The following is a 20395-nucleotide window of genomic DNA, read 5'->3' on the forward strand; positions in this document are numbered from 1 at the left end:
TGTACGAAAAAAACGTCCATCCAATAAAAGACAACTTATTGAAGCTATAATTGATTCTTGGCACCATGTGATTACGAAAGATGAACTCCAAACACTCGTTCACTCGATGAAAAAACGCTGTGAAGCTGTCTTAAAAAATAAGGGTTATCCTACTAAGTATTGATTGTGTAAGTATCACTGTAAAAAATGCAAATCTAAGATAGATCTGACTACTTGTTGCATAACCTTCTTTGTAATACAGATATTGTAATACTGTATTTATTATTAAATTCTACATTAAATTACCTTCAATTTGATATCTAAACGTTTGTATTTAAGTGAAAATTAATATATTTTACAAGCACACAAAGTTGAAAAACATGAAACTTTCAAAAAGTGTCCACACTTTTGGCCACCACTGTATATACACACACAGTGATACTTCGATATACGAGTTTAATTTGTTCCGTTACCTTGTTTGTACGTCAATTTGCTCGTATCTCAAAGTAATTTTCCCCATTGAAATGCCATTAATCCGTTCCAGTCCCAAAAATGCTACCCCCAATCGTTTTTGTTACATGTTTTTGAATAAGAAAAATGTATGTGTATTTATAAATGACAAATATTGTATAAACTCACAAAAGAGAATGTAAAGCAAAAAAAAAAAACTGGTTTTACAAAGTGTACATACATATTTGTATTTTGGTCACTTAAATGCAACTTACACACAACTTAAATGCTACTGCATTCTTAATTTTAGTCACTGCTTTTCTTTTCACTGATCTTTGCTTTTTTAGCCAGATTTTTAAAAAAAAATGTACAAGGAGGTTTGTTTCTTCCTCTTTCTCAGAATGCTGCAGAAATGAGTTATGCAAGTGTCATTAAATAGCTCCGATGCACGACCAGTTGGAACTTTTTCGGGATGCTTCTTTTCCACGAACTGCGAAATTCTCTCCCACATTCCTGGAACCGGCTCTTCTTGGAAACCAATTTCTTGCAGGACCCCCGAATACTGCTGCAACTGTAACTCTTGTAATTCCTTGGTTGTCAGTTCCTGAGAGTGCTCCTTGACGAGCTTGTTCACATCTCTCTCACCCATCACCAGGTCCATGGATTTCCCCAGAGACACAATCTCCTCCTCCACTGGCACTTCGGGTTCGAATCCTTCGAAGCTACAGACTCAGGCCACAGCGCAATTTTCGGCCACAGACTCATTCAGGCACAGCTTCTTCCATGCAGAGGCTCGAAGTGTGAGGTTTGTGTTCTCTGTCACCTTAAAGCAGCGCCGGAACAGGTGCTTAGTGTACTGCTTTTTAAAATTAGAAATCACCTGCTGATCCATAGGATGCAAGATAGGAGTGGTGTTAGGTGGTAGATAGAGAACCTTTATAAACTTGAACTCTTCAAGGATGTCATGTTTGAGGTTCGGTGGGTGAGCAGGAGCATTGTCGAGGGCATGCATGGCCGTTCCTCGTATCTCAAAACAAAATTTCGCTCTCTCGACAGCTTGTATCTCAAATAACTCGTATGTTAGGGCACTCATATCTCGAGGTTCCACTATATATATATATTATGAAAAGTGAATACTCAAATTAGAAATTCATGTATCGTAATATAGTATTAAAAATTGTTTTTTTTTTTTTTTTTTCTAAATCAAGCAGAATTTCGTTGTAATAACTGTTGAAAAGGAGGTCAAGAAACAAAATAGACTAAAAATGGAATTTTGCGCAAATTGAGCGCATTCAAAAGTGATGACTCAAACTTGAAATTCAACAGTTCAATGATTTAACATTTTTTATTTTTTAAATAAAAATTCATTGTGCTCAGAAGCTCTTGCAGGCTGCAGATTGTCAACTCCATTAATACTAAAACACATTGCCATGAGTGCAAAAAAGTCTCCTTTTCTAGAAAATAGTTGCTTTTTCAGCCTTTTCAGGCAAGAAAAGTTGTCAAAGTCGCCTTAGGCCGAAAATCGTGGCAAATAGTCGCATTTTAGTCGCCTGTGGCAACCCTGCTTAATCGAACATGCAAAATGACTGGCGATTTCATATGTAGAGTATCTATGGTACACTACAATGGATTGTGGCTGAATGAATTGTAAAAACAATAAACGGAACAATGTGATAACGATGCCCTTTCCGTAACGAGTGGCAAAAATTGACAAGGTAAAAAAAGAAAAACTTTTTTTTTGGAAAAATTAAGCACTCTTTAAAAATAGCCAAAGAAAAAAAGCTTCACACCCTGGATTTACATTATTATGCTTCTTGAAAAAAATTTTTAAAATGACTCAATTGTTCTGAAATGTTAGAATAATCCTACAGGGCAATTTAGAGTGTTTTTGAACTATTAAACCAAAAATAAACTAAATAAAAAAAATTAATAGAGACATTTTTTACAATAAAAAGACTTTCTAAGCATTCAAATGAGGGAAGGGAAGGATCTAACCTCTAAAATAATATTTGATATAAAAATATCACTTTTCAAAATAGAAAAAAATATTAAAAATAAAATATTATGTATAAAAAAATATGTATTCCCATCACACAGTCTACTATCTAAAATTAAGAATTGAATGAACCATTACCTCATTGAGGTAATGATCATAACTATATTGTTATATTGAGGTAATGATCATAACTCTACCTGTGAAAATACTTATTTTAATAACACATAAAATAATGTAGTTACCAAGCTGAATTCACCACTTTTCTACCATGTGCATAGCACCAGGAAGCAAAACTGTACCAGGACTTAGCAAGAGAAGGACACTGCTGCACACTTAATTGGAGTAAAAGTACAGAAAGGTAGTCAACATCGCTCACTACATTTTCTTGTTTCAAATCTAAAAAAAGAAATATTTTTCAATACAAGCTTTCATTATTAAGTGAATGAGTATTGTGGTATGTATGCAGTTCAACAATAAATTATGAATGATGTTTCCTTCCTAAAATACATTGATTACACCATTTATGTAAATACTCCTTTTACATTTTTCTTAACTTACTTCTATTTATTCTTATTTTCTAATCATTTAATCTATAATGTGACGTACGGAGAATGCAAAAAGTTACTGAAGAATAACTGAGCACACTATTTGCATTGTTTACACATTTTTGTGGATTCATAAATAAAGAGATGCAACCATGGTTTTGTATGGGTAGTCCCCATCAAAGATAGATAGTAAAATACATACTTTTAAAAACATCATTTCCTAACGAAGACATGTTTGAATTTTTAATGTCAATAACGGTCTCATGAAGTTTTGAGTAGGAAGGTAAGTTCTTAACATCATCTTGAGCAGTTTTACTATCATGTTGAAGATATTTCACAAGATTTAGCAGAGATCTAGAAAAAGAATAATAAATGATTCTTGTAGTTTGGGTAAAAACAGCAAAAAGGAATATTTTAATACCATAAAGTGAAGAAATCAATTTCAATTAACTTAACCTTTGTTATAATTAATTGAAAGAAACATATATATGAATTGTCTCTTTTAAGAGGGAATGTCTTAATAGTCACTTAACAGATCAAACAAAATTTACTTGAGTAGAGGTAGAAAGACCTTTTTGTGATTAAAATTAGTACAAAAATGAATCATAATTTAATGAAGTCCTTATTTGCGATGGGGTATTATAGATGGGTTTAAGGGAAACAACATAGTTGTAGCTGCAACAATTGAGATTAAATAAACTTTTTATCTAATCATATTTTTTAAAAATCTTCATTTTATCATGCTGCAAGCACAAAAATTTTAAAAATTAGCACTTATTTGTTAAATTATCCACTGTGCTTATAAAGTGAAAAAAAAAAAACCTCTATTTTGAGCATATTCTTTGTCTATCTTTAGTACAGCTAAACTATTTATATTAAAATTAACATTAATTACGTCATAAATAAATAATTCAATATTTGAGACAATCCTAAAAGAAATATGTTCCATACCTTGAATTCAAATCTGATAATTGTTCCACATCACTAGAAGATTCAGTTGTTTCTCTTAAATGACGGAAACAGGCATCTATGGTACTAATCATTAAATCATAACACTTGTCACTCTCACCCACACTGCAATGAGAAAAATTCAATTTTTATGCATTCCTAAAATTTCACTGTTATTTCGGTAAAGTCTACGATTTAAAAATAACTAAAATTAAGTCTAAATAGGTCAGAATGCATTTTTCTTTTTTAAAAATTCAAACAATCTAAACTCAAATTTAAGGCTTTTCATGGATTTTCTTTCGTCCCATACCCAGACGACCCTTTTCCGGAAGGGTCAATTTTCCGGACACTTCTTAACAATCAAAATAAATAAACATTTCTTCATCTTCCCCTCTCTTTAAAAAAAAAAATGTCTTTTTCCTTTTCTAGCTTCTAGTGATTTATGCACTGAACCATAAATCAACAGAAAGGGGTAGAGAAGACCTGAGTGGCCGTTAGTGACGCTCCTCCTCTGGAATGCAGGAGAGGAGGGAGATTTGTTTTCAAAAAAACACAACTGAGACTATGCAGCTGGCTAGCAAAAGAGGCATTTCTTGGAACCTTTTTATTAGAGTGTTAGGGAAAGAAGAAATACTGTGAAAAAGGGTTAATGCAGCGTGGAATGGAAGTCACTTTCAGTCACACAAGAAAAAATAAAGAGAACCCAATCAGCATGCCACGCCTTTATGCTTGATTGATAGCCAATGTTGGGAGAGAAAATAAGAATTTGTTACTTCCCGCCCTCAACTTGAATGATGAATTATAGGAATTTCCCCTTGCTTGAATCATTCTATTTCAAAATGGCAGAAATAGCAATTAATATTTTCATAACTGTTCATTTTTTTTCTAATATTTTGTTTTTGATTGATTAGATATCATTCGAATACTAAAACATTATTGCCCGAAAAATAATGCTTATTTATTTTTTGCTTCTTAGATTCAGATAGTTTATTAGATCGTTGGGGGTCAATTATACGGAAAAATCTAATATCCGGACTTCCTGAAGTCCCACCGATTCCAGATATGCGACTTTCCACTGTATTTCTAATCTGACGTTCTTTCTTCAGATTGTTAATAATATGTCATGATTTTTCTCAATTAAAAAGTATAAACGGACATAAGTATTATAGCCACATAAAGCCTTTAAAATTGACATTATTTTTACATTTCACTTAAATATTTAGTTTTGAAAAATTTGTCTTCATCTGTATAAAATTATAGCTGCCTTTGACAGCCTCACCTTTTTAAATGTGCTGCAGTATTTCAAGATTTTAAAATTTGTATAGCCTAAAATAAAGTTCATTAATTTTGACATGTATAATAGAAAGAGTTACCAGTGAAGTAGTTTGGCTGTTTCTCTTTGAATTCTAAGAAGTTTATCATTGAGATCCCACTTCAAGCTTTTTTTAGAAAGGCACAACAGAGAGTTGATGCTGGAGTCCTCTTTAAGATCAACAGTTTGCATATTTATACCAAAATGTACCAGGTTTCTCAAAAGCAGTTTACTGCACATTTTGAAGTTCTGCTGTTTTCTAGCAGACTTTGCAGTTATCATGAGTAAATCAAAAGAGTGCCCTGAAATACAAATATACTTTCAAATTAATATACTCACTTTGAAAAATATTTTAGAGTCTTATAAGAAATATATACATAATTTATAATTCAAGTTCAAACAAACAATAATTTATAATTCAAGTTCAAACAAACGAGTCTGGTAGATTGCATGCTAACACATCTTAAGAGGTCTTAGCCATCTTTGGTTTCAGCTGTATAAATTTTTAATTCGTATTTTCTCATTATTTTTTTGCAGTAAACTAATTTTTGATAATATAGTATTATTAGAAAGCACAACCCTTAAAAAAAGGAAATAAGGAGATTAGTTTAAGAGAAATAGAGCTTGATAATTATACAATGAATTGTTCCTAAAACTGTTAAAGTATGAAATTATATGATTTTGAGTAAACAATTTAAAAAATAAATGTCTCTCAGTTTTTTTAAATTTAATCTTATTGCAAGTCTAAATTGATGAAAAGTGACTTGGAATACATTACAAATTCATTACATAAAGATACTTATAAAAAAAAATCTAATAACTGTTTACTACTTAAATATTTTTCAAAAATTGAATATTGCAAAATTGTATTGGCATAATTTTGCGTAATTTTTTTTTATAGCGAATACCACAAGCTTTGTACCTTAAACGATGTTTGGGTGACGACTTTATATTTTACATGTATTGAAAGATAGAATTAATATCCATCATCAGTTTATTTGTGAAAGGCATAAAATTTCCCTTCTCCTCGTTTTTTTAAAAAATTCTTGCTTTTAGGAAATTATGTAGAATGTTTCAGCAGATAGTGTGTCATGTCAGTGAAACGTTTTTCAACTGGGTATTTTTCTTTATAAAAAGGGGGAATGATTTTTCCCCCTCAAAATTCAGCGTGCAACCCTCCTGAATTCTTAACAGATGAATAACATCTTGATGAACTCATTCATGACGAACCATAAAGAGTATTTTTCGGGTGACAGTGAGTTCTGCAAAAGTGAAGTTTTGCAACATTTAAGGAGCTCCGTACCCCAACCAATTTCTTATTCTATTAAGAGTGGAAGAAACCTTTCATGGGAAATTCATACAAAATTTCAAGAATAAAGAAAAGTGAGTTCAGGTCAACCTAAAAGAAAGTTTCAAAGGACGAAAAAAAAGTTTTCAAAAAGCAAACAAATTAATCACATAGCTGCCAACATGGATAGGAAAAAATCCAATAGATTTTACGAAATAATATAAATTTCATGATAATTGTTGCATAATGTACTGAATATTTTATACATAGGGGAATTCAAGGGATCAAAATAGAAAAATTACAATATTTTCCAGTTATGATTGACAATAAACATACTTGAAATGTTATGTATTGTGTTTACTCATAACTTCGAATATTAATAGGCATTTAATTCATCAAAGATTTAAAGATTTTTTTCAATTAATTTAAAAAGTGAGTTCTGAATAAAAATAAACTCAACATTTTAGAAAAAAGTTTTGAACTGATTTCCATGAATGAGATTTGCTTCATTATGTATTAGTAACACTTATTACAATATTCTAGCAAGCAATAATCTGTACAAAAATTCCATTTAAATAGAGAATTCTTTAGGAAACTTACTCAATTTTAGAGAATTTTCTAAAATGCACAAAAACCAGAAGAATTTTAATTAAACCAGTAGACCAAGAGAAACTGGTAAAATCCAGTAGTCTATTGGAAAATCCAGTAGTCTATTAGAAAATCCAGTAGAGTTGGCAGCTATGTAATCATTTTGTAAATAATGTTTCAAGATTTCTTTAGATATACAGAAACTTACTTTTTTCTGAACTTTAAAATTTTATAAAAGAATTTTTGATAAAAAATTTCTCTCGCAGTATAGCATCCACTTTAAGTGTGCTGATTCAAAAAAAAAAAAAAAATTATATATATATATATCCTGTTATAGGGTTAAACATAGAGAGAAAAAGAAAAGAACCTTGATTAGGAAAGGTAGACTGCCTAACATGAGACCAGATATTTTCCCACTCATGAATAAATCCTAGAACAGAATCACTCAAATCCAGCTTCATGCCTTCCCTCAATAGCAACGATGGCACCTTCACAAAAAACGTTAATGACATTAGTAAAAAGAGCAATCATTTTAAAAAAGAAGAAGAAATTTCCATTTAAAATCTCACCTTTTTACTTTGTTGAGATGCGGAGAGGTAAAGACTAGCATGTTTCACATCCAGGTGGAGGGGCCAATTTAGAAGGGAAACCTTCATTAATTTAAAGAGACTCTCTTTCGCTTCATTTAATTTCTCACAACTTTCTTTCCTGCAACACATCAGACTTTGAGTGCATCAGTTATTTACTAATAAAGTGATCATGAAGGGCTTTGTTTTCGTATAAATACTGGTTATCTGCTACATTTTAGATTTTCAAATTCATGAATTTTTATGACTAATTCCTAGAATTTTTCATGACTTAACGAAGTTACTATTTCCTCTGACAAAAACACAACAAGAAATTTAAAAACGCATTATAATAACATTAATTGAAATGATAGGTATAACCAAAACTGTTATACTATGCATCATCATATTAATAGATTTTAAATTTGAAAAAAAAAAAAAAAAAAAAACAGAGTAAAGAAAGAGTTGAAGCAATAAAATAGCTGAAAAAAATACAAAAGCAAATAATTTTTCCTGCAGAATTATATTCTAAAGCTACTTTTCTTGTTTATTCGAAAGGAAAGAAATACTCCTGATTTTTCTGTTCTCATTTCAGAATAAAAATAATTCGCCAATGACTGGCTTGCTTCAGCTAGAATTTTAAATTGATAAAATAAAATTTAAAAAAAAAATTATAATAACAAAAATTCTGACATTACAGAAATTTAAAAGATAATTAAATTCGTTCTAGAAATGATGTTTTTTCTTTCATTTTTTTAAAGAACACCATAATTTTTAAAGAACATGATAAAAACATTTTATATTTTAATAAAATATGACTGTGAGTGGAGATTTTATTACAAATTCATAACACCATGAAATTGGGGGGGGGGGTAAATTCCATTTTAAAAATTAGATTTTTCAGTGACCTAAATCCATGACTTTCTTTAAAAAATAGTTAAAATCAAGGCATTTCATGACAAATTTTGTTCAATACCGAAATTCATGCCTGTCCATGATTTTTAATGACTGTCCAGATGCGCGGATACCCTGCAAATACAATATAAAAACAAAATGGAAATGTGGTTCTGAGTTAGCGTTTCATTTAAAAGAAAAAAAATTTTTTTCATTTTTAGAGTACACAACTAAACTTTAACCATATTATGAAAAATTCTACCATTTCAATAAAAATGTTTTAAGACGTAAAGAAAAATGCAATTAGATACAATAATTGAGTCACCAAGACAAAAATATAAATAAGCCTTAAAAAAACAAGTAAAATATTTAATAATGAGTGAATAGTGATTATATATATGAGACAAAAAAAAAAAAAACAGATTTAAGAGTGAATTTCCCTAATAATTCCAGGTTTTTGATTTATTTATTATTTTTCAAAATTCGCTAAAAATTCCAGGTTTTACCATGATTCAAAGTGTATGGCCACAATGTATTATCTAAGTTTGACAAATGATGTTATTTAGGAATATTTATATACATAAAATAAACATTAAGAATCTTTTATGATTCTTTTTTAAACATGAAGTTGCAAATGCATAGCTGCCAACAGAGATAGGAAAAATCCAGTAGATTTTACGTATGATAATTGTTGCAAAGTGTAGTACATATTTTTGACACAGGGAGTTTTAGGGATTTTAATAGTCATCAAAATAGACAAACTGCAATATTTTCCAGACATGATTGTCATTAAACATACTTGAAACACTATGTATTATGTTTACTCATAATTTCAAATATTTATAGGCATTTAATTCATCAAAGATATTTAAAAGATTTTTTTAAAATTATAATTAAAAAGGGAGTTCTGAACAAAAATAAACTGAACATTTTAGAACAAAAAAAGTTTTTAATTGATTTCTATAAATGAGGTTCGGTTCATAATGTATTAGTAATACCTATTTAAATATTCGAGCAAGCAAGCAATAATCGGTACAAAAATTTTATTTCAATAATGATTTTTTTAGGAAGCTTACTCAATCTTAGTGAATTTTCTAAAATGTACAAAAACCAAGAGAATTTTAATTAAGCCAGTAGACCAGGACAAACTCACAAAATCCAGTAGAGTTGGCAACTATGCAGACGTTACTTGCTCTGATGACTACGAGAGAAACTATGTTCATAGTAGTATAAATGATTAACCTGATCCATGTCTTCAACATTTTTTATTAAACTCAATAAATCGAAATACGACATTTAAGGATAAGGGAAGAATACTTACATATATTCACTAGTTTTGCCTTTAATGAGAGTATTGATGGCGCAAGTCATTATACTTCGTTGAGCTTTATTTAATAACTCACTCATAAACCATGAGGAGTTATTATCTGAATTCATAACTAAGCTATTTAATAGAGAAGAAGCATCTTTCATGTTACACATAGGTTGGTTTTTTTCAAAAGAGGAAAGACACCTGAAATTAAAACATCAACAGTGATGAAAAAAGTAAAAATGAGCAAAAAAATACCATTCTTCCAGGTGTGTTAGTCTACAAAAAAAAAAAATGTCCAAATGAAATTCTAATAACCCAAAATATTTTTATCGATTGCATGTTTAAAGAAACATATGAATCTACCTTTAATTAATCTCTCGAAACAAACTTTAAAATGATGTTATTAACTTTTATATTAATTTATTTGTTGTATAGTCTCTCTTATAGTAATTTATTCTCTTTATCTAGCAATGTGTCAATACGCTTTATTGACATGTCCATGCGTGTCGGTATTATATTTTTTAAACCCTTAAGCAAATACAACCTAAGCTTTACTGTAAATCCAATAAAACCAAAGAAAAAATAAATGCCTAATTCACTCGTTTTTTAAAATCCTTTAGTGAACTTATTGATCTTCACAAAAGCATAGAAAAAAACTCAATTCAGAAAGTTTTATGAAAAAAGAGAAAGTGGCAAATAATTTGCTGAAATCTTCAAGGGTAAACTGGAAGTTGTTGCTACACAAACTATTTAGAACTATGGCATAACCATGGTTGCCACTCTAAAAATATTTCAAGACTAAACTTACTTTTTTGATCAATTAACACAATCTAGAGTTGTTTACTAGAATTTTATAGCTCAGCGACTCTAAAATGTACATTTCTTTATCATATATTAAATCAATTATAGAGTTTTTTCCCCTTCATTTTTTATTATTTTTTATTACAGCAAACAAGATTAAAATAACAGCTAACCTTTTACATCTTTTTTACATCAACCACTGAATAATAAACAACTAATTTTTTCACAAAGCTATACATATCTCTACTTATTTTTTACTCTGTATTTATTTTTTGTTCTACCTCAATATTTATATTTTAAAAAAAAGTAGTCTCAATTTAACCATGGCCAGCATTTCAAAATGGTGAGGTAAAATAAAAACAAGAAAATTTAGGTACAACAATGGTACAAATTTTGCTTAAGCAAGCAGGCGTTGAAGTTCAATCTCATTTTTTCATTAATGAGCTACATCATTACTTGATAATTGCAAAATGATTACGAAAATTAACAATCTTTACTTTGAAATGCATTCTTTTTATTTAACAGAAGTTTTTTAAAAATATTTTTAAGGAAAAACAGAAATTTTACTATTAAAAACAAATGGAAAAGAGATATGAAACTTAATCTACTGATTTTTTCACAAGACTGATTTCAGTTCCCAGGACAGAAGAGTGGCACCCATGGGCATAACAAAAAGATTAATTTGCAAAAAACATGGATACCTCAGAAAGGATAAATTATTCTGATAGGATGAATTCTGACTGTTCATTCCATTTAAATACACTTTTAAGGAATCTAGACTTTCAGACCACTTTACAGCTTCAGACCAATTCTGCACATTAGTATAACAGTCTACAATCTAAAACAAAAAAAAATCAACTTTTTCAGAAAAGGAAATCAATATTCTTTTATACTAGTTTTTAATTAAAATTTGTAATCAAGTAAAAGAATCAAATAAGATTTCAATAAACTCAAAAATGAATGAAAACAATGAATAGCATTTTTATACAACCTTAATTTAGTAGAACAATAAATAAGTATATGAAAACAATAAATAAATAAGTATATGACACCCTCCCCCGAGTTCATCACCAAAGACATTTGATAACATAAAAATAAAAATTATATTAAAAAATCAACACAAAATACGGTAAAGTAAAGAAGATATTTTCAAAAGTTGTCACTACAAATAAAAATCAGTTGTGACTGGAAATTTTTTATATATTTCCCCCCATATATTCAAATTTAATTTTGCTATTGCAAAATTTTGGGCTGAAAATTGTATGTAAATTTAAAAATTCATAAAAATCATTATTCATTGTTAAACTTCACCTTGATTTAAAAAGGAAAAAAAATGCAATTAATAGTACAGTCGAACTCGTTTATAACGAGCTCGGATTTAACGAGAACTCGGATTTACCGAGGGAAACGAGAATTTTTGGTTGGATCAATGTTAAGTCTATGGAACTGAAGTCGCTTTTAACGAGCAAGACCCGGTTTTAGCGAGCAATATTTTTCTGTCTTGCAATCTTCTTTCTCATCTTTCTAGTCTTTCTGTCTTATCTTTTTTTCAAAATGATAAAGAAATGCGAGGAAAGGGGGTTAGTTGTCATTAAATTAAGAAAAGTATTTAATTAAATTAATTAATGTAATTAAAGTAAGTAAGTATTAATTAAATTTTAAGTAAACTCAATCATTTGACCTCCCAAGCCCCCCCCCCACTTCTGGTTGCACGCCTGTCTTAAGGACCCCCCGTTTATTACGAGCACTCGGATTTAACGAGTACATGTTACGGTCCCTTTGTGCTCGTTATAAATGAGTTCGACTGTACTTGCACTAAAAGTTATTTCTTATTATGAACATTTTCCATGGGGTCATATAGAAAAATGTTTCATAAAAAAATAAAGGTCTGTTAGAATAATATTCGAATTCCAACTTCCTATAAAGTTCACAGACGGACGGCCTTTAATTTTTAAAAGAACTCTGTGGAAAAAATCTTGCTAAAATATGGTGTAAGTAAACGGTTAGGCTACCACACCACACTATCTGACCAAGCATGTACTACCTACTCGTATATCAGGGTGGCCACTCAAATCAGGTTTCAAATTTCCCTGATTTTTCAGGGTTTTCCAGTAAAAATCTTAAAATAGTCAATAAAAAAGTTACAATAAAAAAGTCAATATTAGTGTATTAGTCAATATAATAGTGTAGTATTTCATTTAAAATGTTATTTTTTTAATATATCATCTTGAATAGATGTGGAGGAAACAAAATGTTTAGCTCGCATGAAAATAACACTTTTAAAGAATAAAAAATATTCTTAAGTGTTAAATAGTTTTTGCACAGAATGTAAAAAAATAGCTATGACCCAAAACAACCTTAGATAAGTACTGTTTAATATACTTCTATTAAGCAAAATAAAATAATTTCAGGTGATTAGAAACCAATAAATTTTTATATTTATCTACATTTCAATATAGAGCCATTTTAAACTGTATTTTATCCAAACAGTGCTCTTTATAAAATTCGTTGAAATAATTTTCTTTAAATCAATATCATAAGTCAAATGTTTAAATAATGTTGTTTGTTTCGATTTAGAACTATTATTTTAAGGCATATTCAGTATTTGCAAAGGAAAAATTGTAAAATTTTTTGTTCTATATTTTATAGAAGAAAAAAACTAGATAAAAATCTTAAAATTTTATCCTTTTTCTTATTAGAAATTTGAATATATTAAGAATTCCAATCTAACATGGTTTCCTAGTTTAGATGAGATAATTGTTTTTGTTTTTACATCTAGGCAACTCCGTGGTGTCAGAAAAAAATTAACATTAATTTCTTAGAAAAGTTATATTATAAAACAAAAATTTATAATCATCAAATTTTTACACAAATATTTAGTATATCATAAACCTATCGAAAAACAATTTGTTTAATAAAAACTGATTATTATAAGTTCAAATTAAACGGATCATTAAAAGGCTGTCGGATGTAAATCGCATGAAAGCAAACAATGATTACTAATTTACAAATTGTCTAAACTCTGTGAATTACTTTTTGTAATTTAAATGTAAACTCGACTGAATTTTGAAGCAGACATTTAAATAAAAAATTGGATGCAGTTGCTTGTGAAATATGATACACAGTTAATTCGAAATTTTTCACGTCAGTGTCAGACTTAAATTTCTCAAATTGGATAGAAATTTAAGTTAATGATAACCATTATAATGACTGAAAATAACTTTTATTTTAGTCTTAATGCTATAAATATTAATTTTCAATTAAATAGCTTCTTTAAATTTAAATTGTCTTCTATTACCGGTTGGAATGGTTGGATTAATATGTTTTATAACATTTTCCATCTTATAAAAGTTAGTTGAAAAATCACTAATTTCAACTATGCAACGTATATTAACAACAATGTAATATATTAACAACAATGTAATATGTAAACATCAACGTAATATATAAACATCAATGTAATATATTAAAAACAATATAAATAAAACTCATATTTAAGCAATATTTTCTTAAATTTAATCATTTAAAAAATCATGCAATAAAAAACTGTTTTTTTTTTTTTTTTTTTTTTTTTTTTAAGAAATACGGGGGAAAAATTTTGAAAAAAATTACTAGTTTTATATCCAATAAAAAAAAATCTATTAAAAAGAAAAATAATCACTGTACATTAAAAAGAAGAAAAAAATTTTTTACTATATTATTAGCCTATAACAAATTTTTTCTGGGCACAGGAAAAAAAATAACAATAGCTTTATTTATTGCCTGTATAAAATTAAATAATCTCTTTGTAGCAGACAATATTTACTGATATTTACTTTTTCTTCTATTTAGTGGCATAGCTAGCAATGAACAAGAAAGAGCATATGTCCATTTGTAGCATAAAAGATGGGTCAAAGTTTTGAAAAAAAATTAAAGATGAATTCTAGAATAAATTTCTCTCTCTTTTTAATACTTTCTTTTTAATTTTCTTCAGTTTCGTTGACCAATTACAGGACCAATAAATAACTAATGATTTTTATCCCATTTACCTAAAAATAAAATAGGATGTGAGTTATTGTTGCAGTTTGCTAGCAAGTAGGTTTAATATTTTTTTTTCACAAAATTATTTTTTTCTTTACTCAAAAAAATAAATAAATAATAAATAACTACAGAATGTTCTGAATTTTTTTCCCCTCTAAATACATAAATTTTTTGCTATTTTTGCTTTTAATTATAGCTGCATTTTTAATAAAAGTAATTTTAAACATACATCACCACATGCATTCTTAAATTTAATTGCTACTGATAAAATCCGTTAATATTGTCTGAGTCCTTTGTTTGAAATGCCAACAAAAGGGGAAAGGGGTTTCACTGCTTTCTCTAAAAGTTAAGTGGCTTCAAAAATCAATGTCCCTCATTAAGTTCATTAACAAGTTTAAAATGCTCGGAAATATTTTAAGAAACAGGGAAAGAGGATCTCAAAAAAAAGTTCGGTAAATAGAAAATTCCCTTCACTATTTGGAAGTTATTTTACGAAGAAATTTCCAAAATGTTCTTGGTTCCTCGAAGAAAAAAAAAAGGCAAAATAGAGAAATTTGCAAAATGGAAGTTCCTTAAATAGAAGTCTGACTGTTTCACATTAAATCATAAAATTTAAATTATTTATAAAAAATGATTCTGACATTTTGATCTGAAAACCATATTACTAGTGAGCATTTTTATATTTAGCACCAAAAGCGTGCAGGGTTCTGACAAAATTTATGAAAATTAGACAAAATTTGTGTTTAGACAAAATTTGTGAAAATTAAAAATTATATTAAAAAATGAACACAAAAATAAGGTAAAAATATGGATTTATAGTTTTTTACGAGACACAAAAATAAAATTTCAAGAAAAAGTATTTTGTGAAAATACAGTTTTTCCTAAAGTTAAATTTGTGAAGGTATCACTAAACGGCAGTAAATATACCCTGAACAGACCCCTGGCGTGGCAAATAAATGTTCCTTTTAAATACCAGAAGAATAAAGAGGAGGAATACCTGGCTCATTAAAAAAGAGTGCAAATAGACATCAGTTGGTCTCTTATTAACGACTTCATTCATGTTGAGTTTTTCACCAAATATGCCTTCTGAGTCAGAGGACTGAAGATCAGTTTCTTTTAGAGATTTTACGTCATCATCATGTTTGGACAAGCTCTTTTCTTTTGAATGCAGTAAAGTAATAAATTCTTCAACAGCATTTTCAGATCTGTAAGAAAGAAAATTTGCTTTCACTAAGAAAGAATTCCAACAGACATGTTGAAAAAAGAAATTATCTGAAACGTTTGCCAAATTCGGAATTATTTTTTAGATTACGTGGGTTGGAAAAAAGACTGAAAAAAATTTTTGGACAAAAATTCCAAACATGAGCAAGAATGCTCCACTATATAATATAAATACTGAACAAAAAATATTTGTTTATCTCTTCCTTTAATAAAAATAACAGGAACATCAGAAAGCACACCAATATGAATGTGCTTTTATTTACTAAATTATATCATTAATTGTAATTTCTAGATTATAAATTCTGAAGAAAATATCTGTCATTTTACTTTTAAGTGACTAAATTTCTTATCCAACATTATTAGTCTCAAATTCATTTCAAATTAAAATTCCTATAATATAGTCAAAGATTTAGATTTTTTCATTTAGTAACTTTTTTGTGCAGTGAAATTCATCTTTGGAGAAGCGAATTACAAGAATAATAAAAACATATAACATTATAAATTACAGAAAAACCAATTTCATAATTTGTATGGATGAAATATAAGATAACAAAAATAGAATTATTAAATTTAACTGAATTAAAATCACAAACAATAACTGCATTATTCCATTTGTAATTTTTTTTGTAGCAGAACGATCATCTACGGACGCTGCATTTTTAACAACTACAAATTCCATTGCATGTTTACATTAAACTTTACAAATTCTTAACTTAATTCGCAAAATTATTTAAAAATCCTAAGTGAATGAAAATAAAAGTATTTAATAAGACAAATAACGGAATCCAATAAAACACTCTCAGTGGCCAAACGAGTAAGTCAATAAATAAAGCGAAAGGAGCAATAAAATATATGAAGAACTAAACAATGAAAAATATAACAACCAAAGCTGGCATTGTCAGGGGGTCCCGGAAGTCATAAATGCAAAATCTTTTCTATCAAGAGAGCACGACAGATGTCTAAGTTGCTCTCTCTATACACCAAAGATTTTGCCAAAAGTTTTGGTAGAGAGAAGATAAAATACAAAAACCAAATACAAAAGTACAATACTTAATCTAATACAAAAAAAAAAAATAATGTTCAAAAACTTTCTTAAAAATAAAAAATCCTAAATCCAAAGAATACAACACACTACAAATCTTTAACTAAAATGTAGTTAACGAAAATGAAAAAAGCACCTTTAAGGGCTTTTTAAAAAACGAAAATCGAAAATAAGCACCTTTATGCCCTTTTTAAAAATGCTACCCACCATGCATTTATTTCATTAGGGGTGTCCATGATAACGATTTTTTAGAGATTTTATTTAATATACTCTTCAATTTGAGAGTAGTTTGCATAATGACTAATATAGTTACCTCACTCAGAACCCACCAAAATCAATAATTGGACCAGTAATATTTATATAACTCTCTAAGTGTGATATCATGTGCGTTAACTCTTCTAATTCCTTTTTTGATATTTTGGTGGCTTATCATCAGATTCACTTTCTTCGGATACATTATTATTTTCCAAGTCACTACAATTTGATAACCAGATAAAATATCTGAGCTTAATTCATTGAAAGATTCTTCATTAGTCATCACTGAATGTTTTTTCCAACTAAGTATGCAACCTGGCAGGTTTTCTAAGCGAGGCATGCTGACCAACAATTGGACTGAATGATCTTTGACAGGGTACTGAGAAAAGAATTGAAGTGCATCACACATTTACTAGTGGCCCGTCGCCAATGCTTGGTCATGAAAGAACTAGTTAATTCATGGCTAGTCAATAATATGTTAAAGAAAACAAAAATTACAAATTTCTTCAAAAACAATTGTAGATTGAACCCTCAAATAAAAACATTTTTTTAAAAAATGTCATTATTTTACTTTTTTTTCAATTATATAGTGTAACTAATTCTTAAACGCTAAGTTTTTACTATCCTCAATAACTTAGGTTTCTGCGAAATTTACCTACAGTATTTTTCAGCGAAAGCGCCGCACATCGATAAAAATGAAATTTTAAAAAAAAAAAAACAGTTATAATAAGCGCCGCAATGGCGCTAAACCGCACATATAAGCATCCTTATAGAAAAGACCTTTATATTACTATTTAGAACATCTGTATAACAAGAAGTTAAATATTTTCATACATTTCATAAAGTAAAGTTTTAATTTCTAAATTATAATAAAAGATTTCTTTTTCAGTAAAAAAAAACAACAACAAAAAAAGTTATCTTAAAGTTGTTCTTACCAGTTGGCACCGTGCCAAAAAAAAAAGAACAGCAAAAAAATATTTATATGCTCAGTAGCTGAATTAACGCTGAACTGATTATAGAAATCCGTAAAACAAGTATACAAAAAAAAAATCAGCCGTATTCTTTTTATTTGGAATTTTATTCTGTTGAAGCAACTTATTTTATTTTATCTTTTAAAAATAAAAAAGAAGCTTGAAAAAAAAAATCTGTGTCAAGGAAACATCTGTTTCTAAAGCAGTTTAAAATAAAGTGAGAAGTAAAAACACCTGCATTTCCAATGAACAAAATAAAGAAATGCAAGTTGGAAAAAACTGATCAATCAATCTTGACAGCTGTGCTTGTGCTTTATTGGTTTGTCCCCACATTTCCCTCCTCTGTTTGACCATAAATTGGCCACACCCAGTTGACATTGAAACTACCATGTGGACTACAAAATGAATTCTATCCCTTTTGCGGTTTTTTATCAGATTCATAATTTTTTTTTATTTTGCCGCTTTTTTATTAGTTATTAACTGCTAATTTTATTTTTTTTAAATAGTTAGCTTGTTTATTTTTCTTGTTATTAGTTGTTTGCTTGTTTTTTTTATCGTTATTAGTTTTTAGCTTGTTTTTTGTTGTTATTCATTATTAGTTTCTTAGCATTAATTGTTACCTTATTTTTTTTTTAGTTCCTTGTTAGCTTTTTTTTTTCTTGCGGGGTAAGCGTCTTTTGTTAAAACAATATGTTATCTAAAAGAAAAAACGAGAGCTATGATCTCACTCCGAGGAAGAAAAGATTATTTCTTCTTCAGAGGATTCGGATTATTTCTTCTTTATTATTATTATTATTTCTTTTTTATTTTAATTAATAAAATTTCTTAAGATGGGCCAGTTTTAAATTCACCCCATAATAATCTATGATCGAAACTTGACTAAATTTATTGGTTTTTCTGAAATTAACAGTGTAATTGAATTATAGTAATATTTGGGTGCCATATTGGAATTTCCGAAAGAGATCCGAAGTGAGGCATTTTGTCAGTCCCATGAGTGTCGGATTTAGGGTCCTATTAGGTACTTCCTTTTCTGTTCGCTCCAATTACAATTGCCAAGGCGCTAAGTAGATTTCTAGCTTCCGGTTTTTCTTTAAGCTGGGGGTGAATACAAGATGCACACCTTTTAAATTTTCTCCTTGTGTGATGTTTTTTTAAAATTATTATTTCGTTAATTTATTTTCTTGCAGACTGCTGCCGAAAGTTTGTTAAGAATTGGCAATGTTCTGCAGCAGAGCGCGATACGGGCTAATATTTCATCGACTTCAGTAAAAAAAAAAAATTTTAAACAATCTTTCTCTCAGAAAATTATTTCATCTTAAATAACTTCTCTTAACAAATTGTTTTGCTACTAAAAATATTTTGTCGGAAGCGCCACATGTAGGGAGAAAAAAAAACATTTTTTCGATAGCGCCGCGGCACTTTCATCGAAAAATACTGTACATTCGGATACCTTCAACAATGTCAGAATTTAAAGAAAACTTAAATGAGTCAACAAAGGTACACGTGTTAGCAAATCTGTATAAAACGCCAGCTGATCAACCAGTTCATAGTCGATGCTAAAACATAAGTCATACAGACCCGTCAAATCTTTGGTCGATTTTGGAATAAATGGTTGAAAACTAGTCTTTTACAGTATAAGATGTTTAATAATGACTCTGAAGTGCTCACGAGTGGCTGTTGTTCGAAAGAGGTTTGCTTTAGTGTAAAACGGCTGCTCTTCAGAGGTTTGACTATTACTGGAGTGTTTAAAAAAGTGTGGAAAACTAAAGAAATTTTTATGCTGAAATAAAATCAAATGCAAACTGGTCAGCAACTAAGAAATACAGCTCCTTACCTTCCAGCTGCCCAATCCACAGATGCTTTAATCCATGCATATTTCTTATTCAAATTCTCCTTACACCATATATACAGTCCAAGTACAGCTTCAGGACATCGTAACTGGATCAAGGCTTTTACAATTGTGTACAAGGTATTCTCAACTTCCACAACCTGCCAATAAATCAGTTAATATACAGCAAAATAATAATCAAGCTATTTCAGGGAATAACAGTGCAACTTGCTTGAAACAAGCTCTGATTTAACAAAGAAATACTCAGTAAAATTCATTTTTGGTTCTAATTCCTTTTCAATATTGTTTTTTGGGGGCCATGAATTACAGTAGGGAACCAATTATCCGGGATGGTCGAGACCATCGCTATCCTGGATGT

The 20395-nt window shown here is 29.0% G+C and overlaps 1 protein-coding gene across 3 annotated transcripts in view; it reads right to left on the reverse strand.

Annotated features, from left to right (window-relative positions):
• LOC107437418 (serine/threonine-protein kinase Smg1) overlaps positions 1-20395 on the reverse strand; it is a 174688-nt gene that overhangs the window by 92624 nt on the left and 61669 nt on the right. For all 3 annotated transcript variants that reach the window (XM_043051732.2, XM_043051731.2, XM_043051733.2), the window contains 10 exons: positions 20023-20177; positions 15697-15904; positions 11381-11517; positions 9888-10079; positions 7676-7814; positions 7474-7594; positions 5292-5532; positions 3922-4044; positions 3173-3324; positions 2668-2821 (listed from right to left, as the gene is read on the reverse strand). In XM_043051732.2, coding sequence (XP_042907666.1) covers positions 2668-2821; positions 3173-3324; positions 3922-4044; positions 5292-5532; positions 7474-7594; positions 7676-7814; positions 9888-10079; positions 11381-11517; positions 15697-15904; positions 20023-20177 — 1622 coding nt within the window. The remainder of the gene's footprint in view (positions 1-2667; positions 2822-3172; positions 3325-3921; positions 4045-5291; positions 5533-7473; positions 7595-7675; positions 7815-9887; positions 10080-11380; positions 11518-15696; positions 15905-20022; positions 20178-20395) is intronic.

This window comes from Parasteatoda tepidariorum, chromosome 2, assembly GCF_043381705.1.
Source record: "Parasteatoda tepidariorum isolate YZ-2023 chromosome 2, CAS_Ptep_4.0, whole genome shotgun sequence".
NCBI lineage: Eukaryota > Metazoa > Arthropoda > Arachnida > Araneae > Theridiidae > Parasteatoda > Parasteatoda tepidariorum.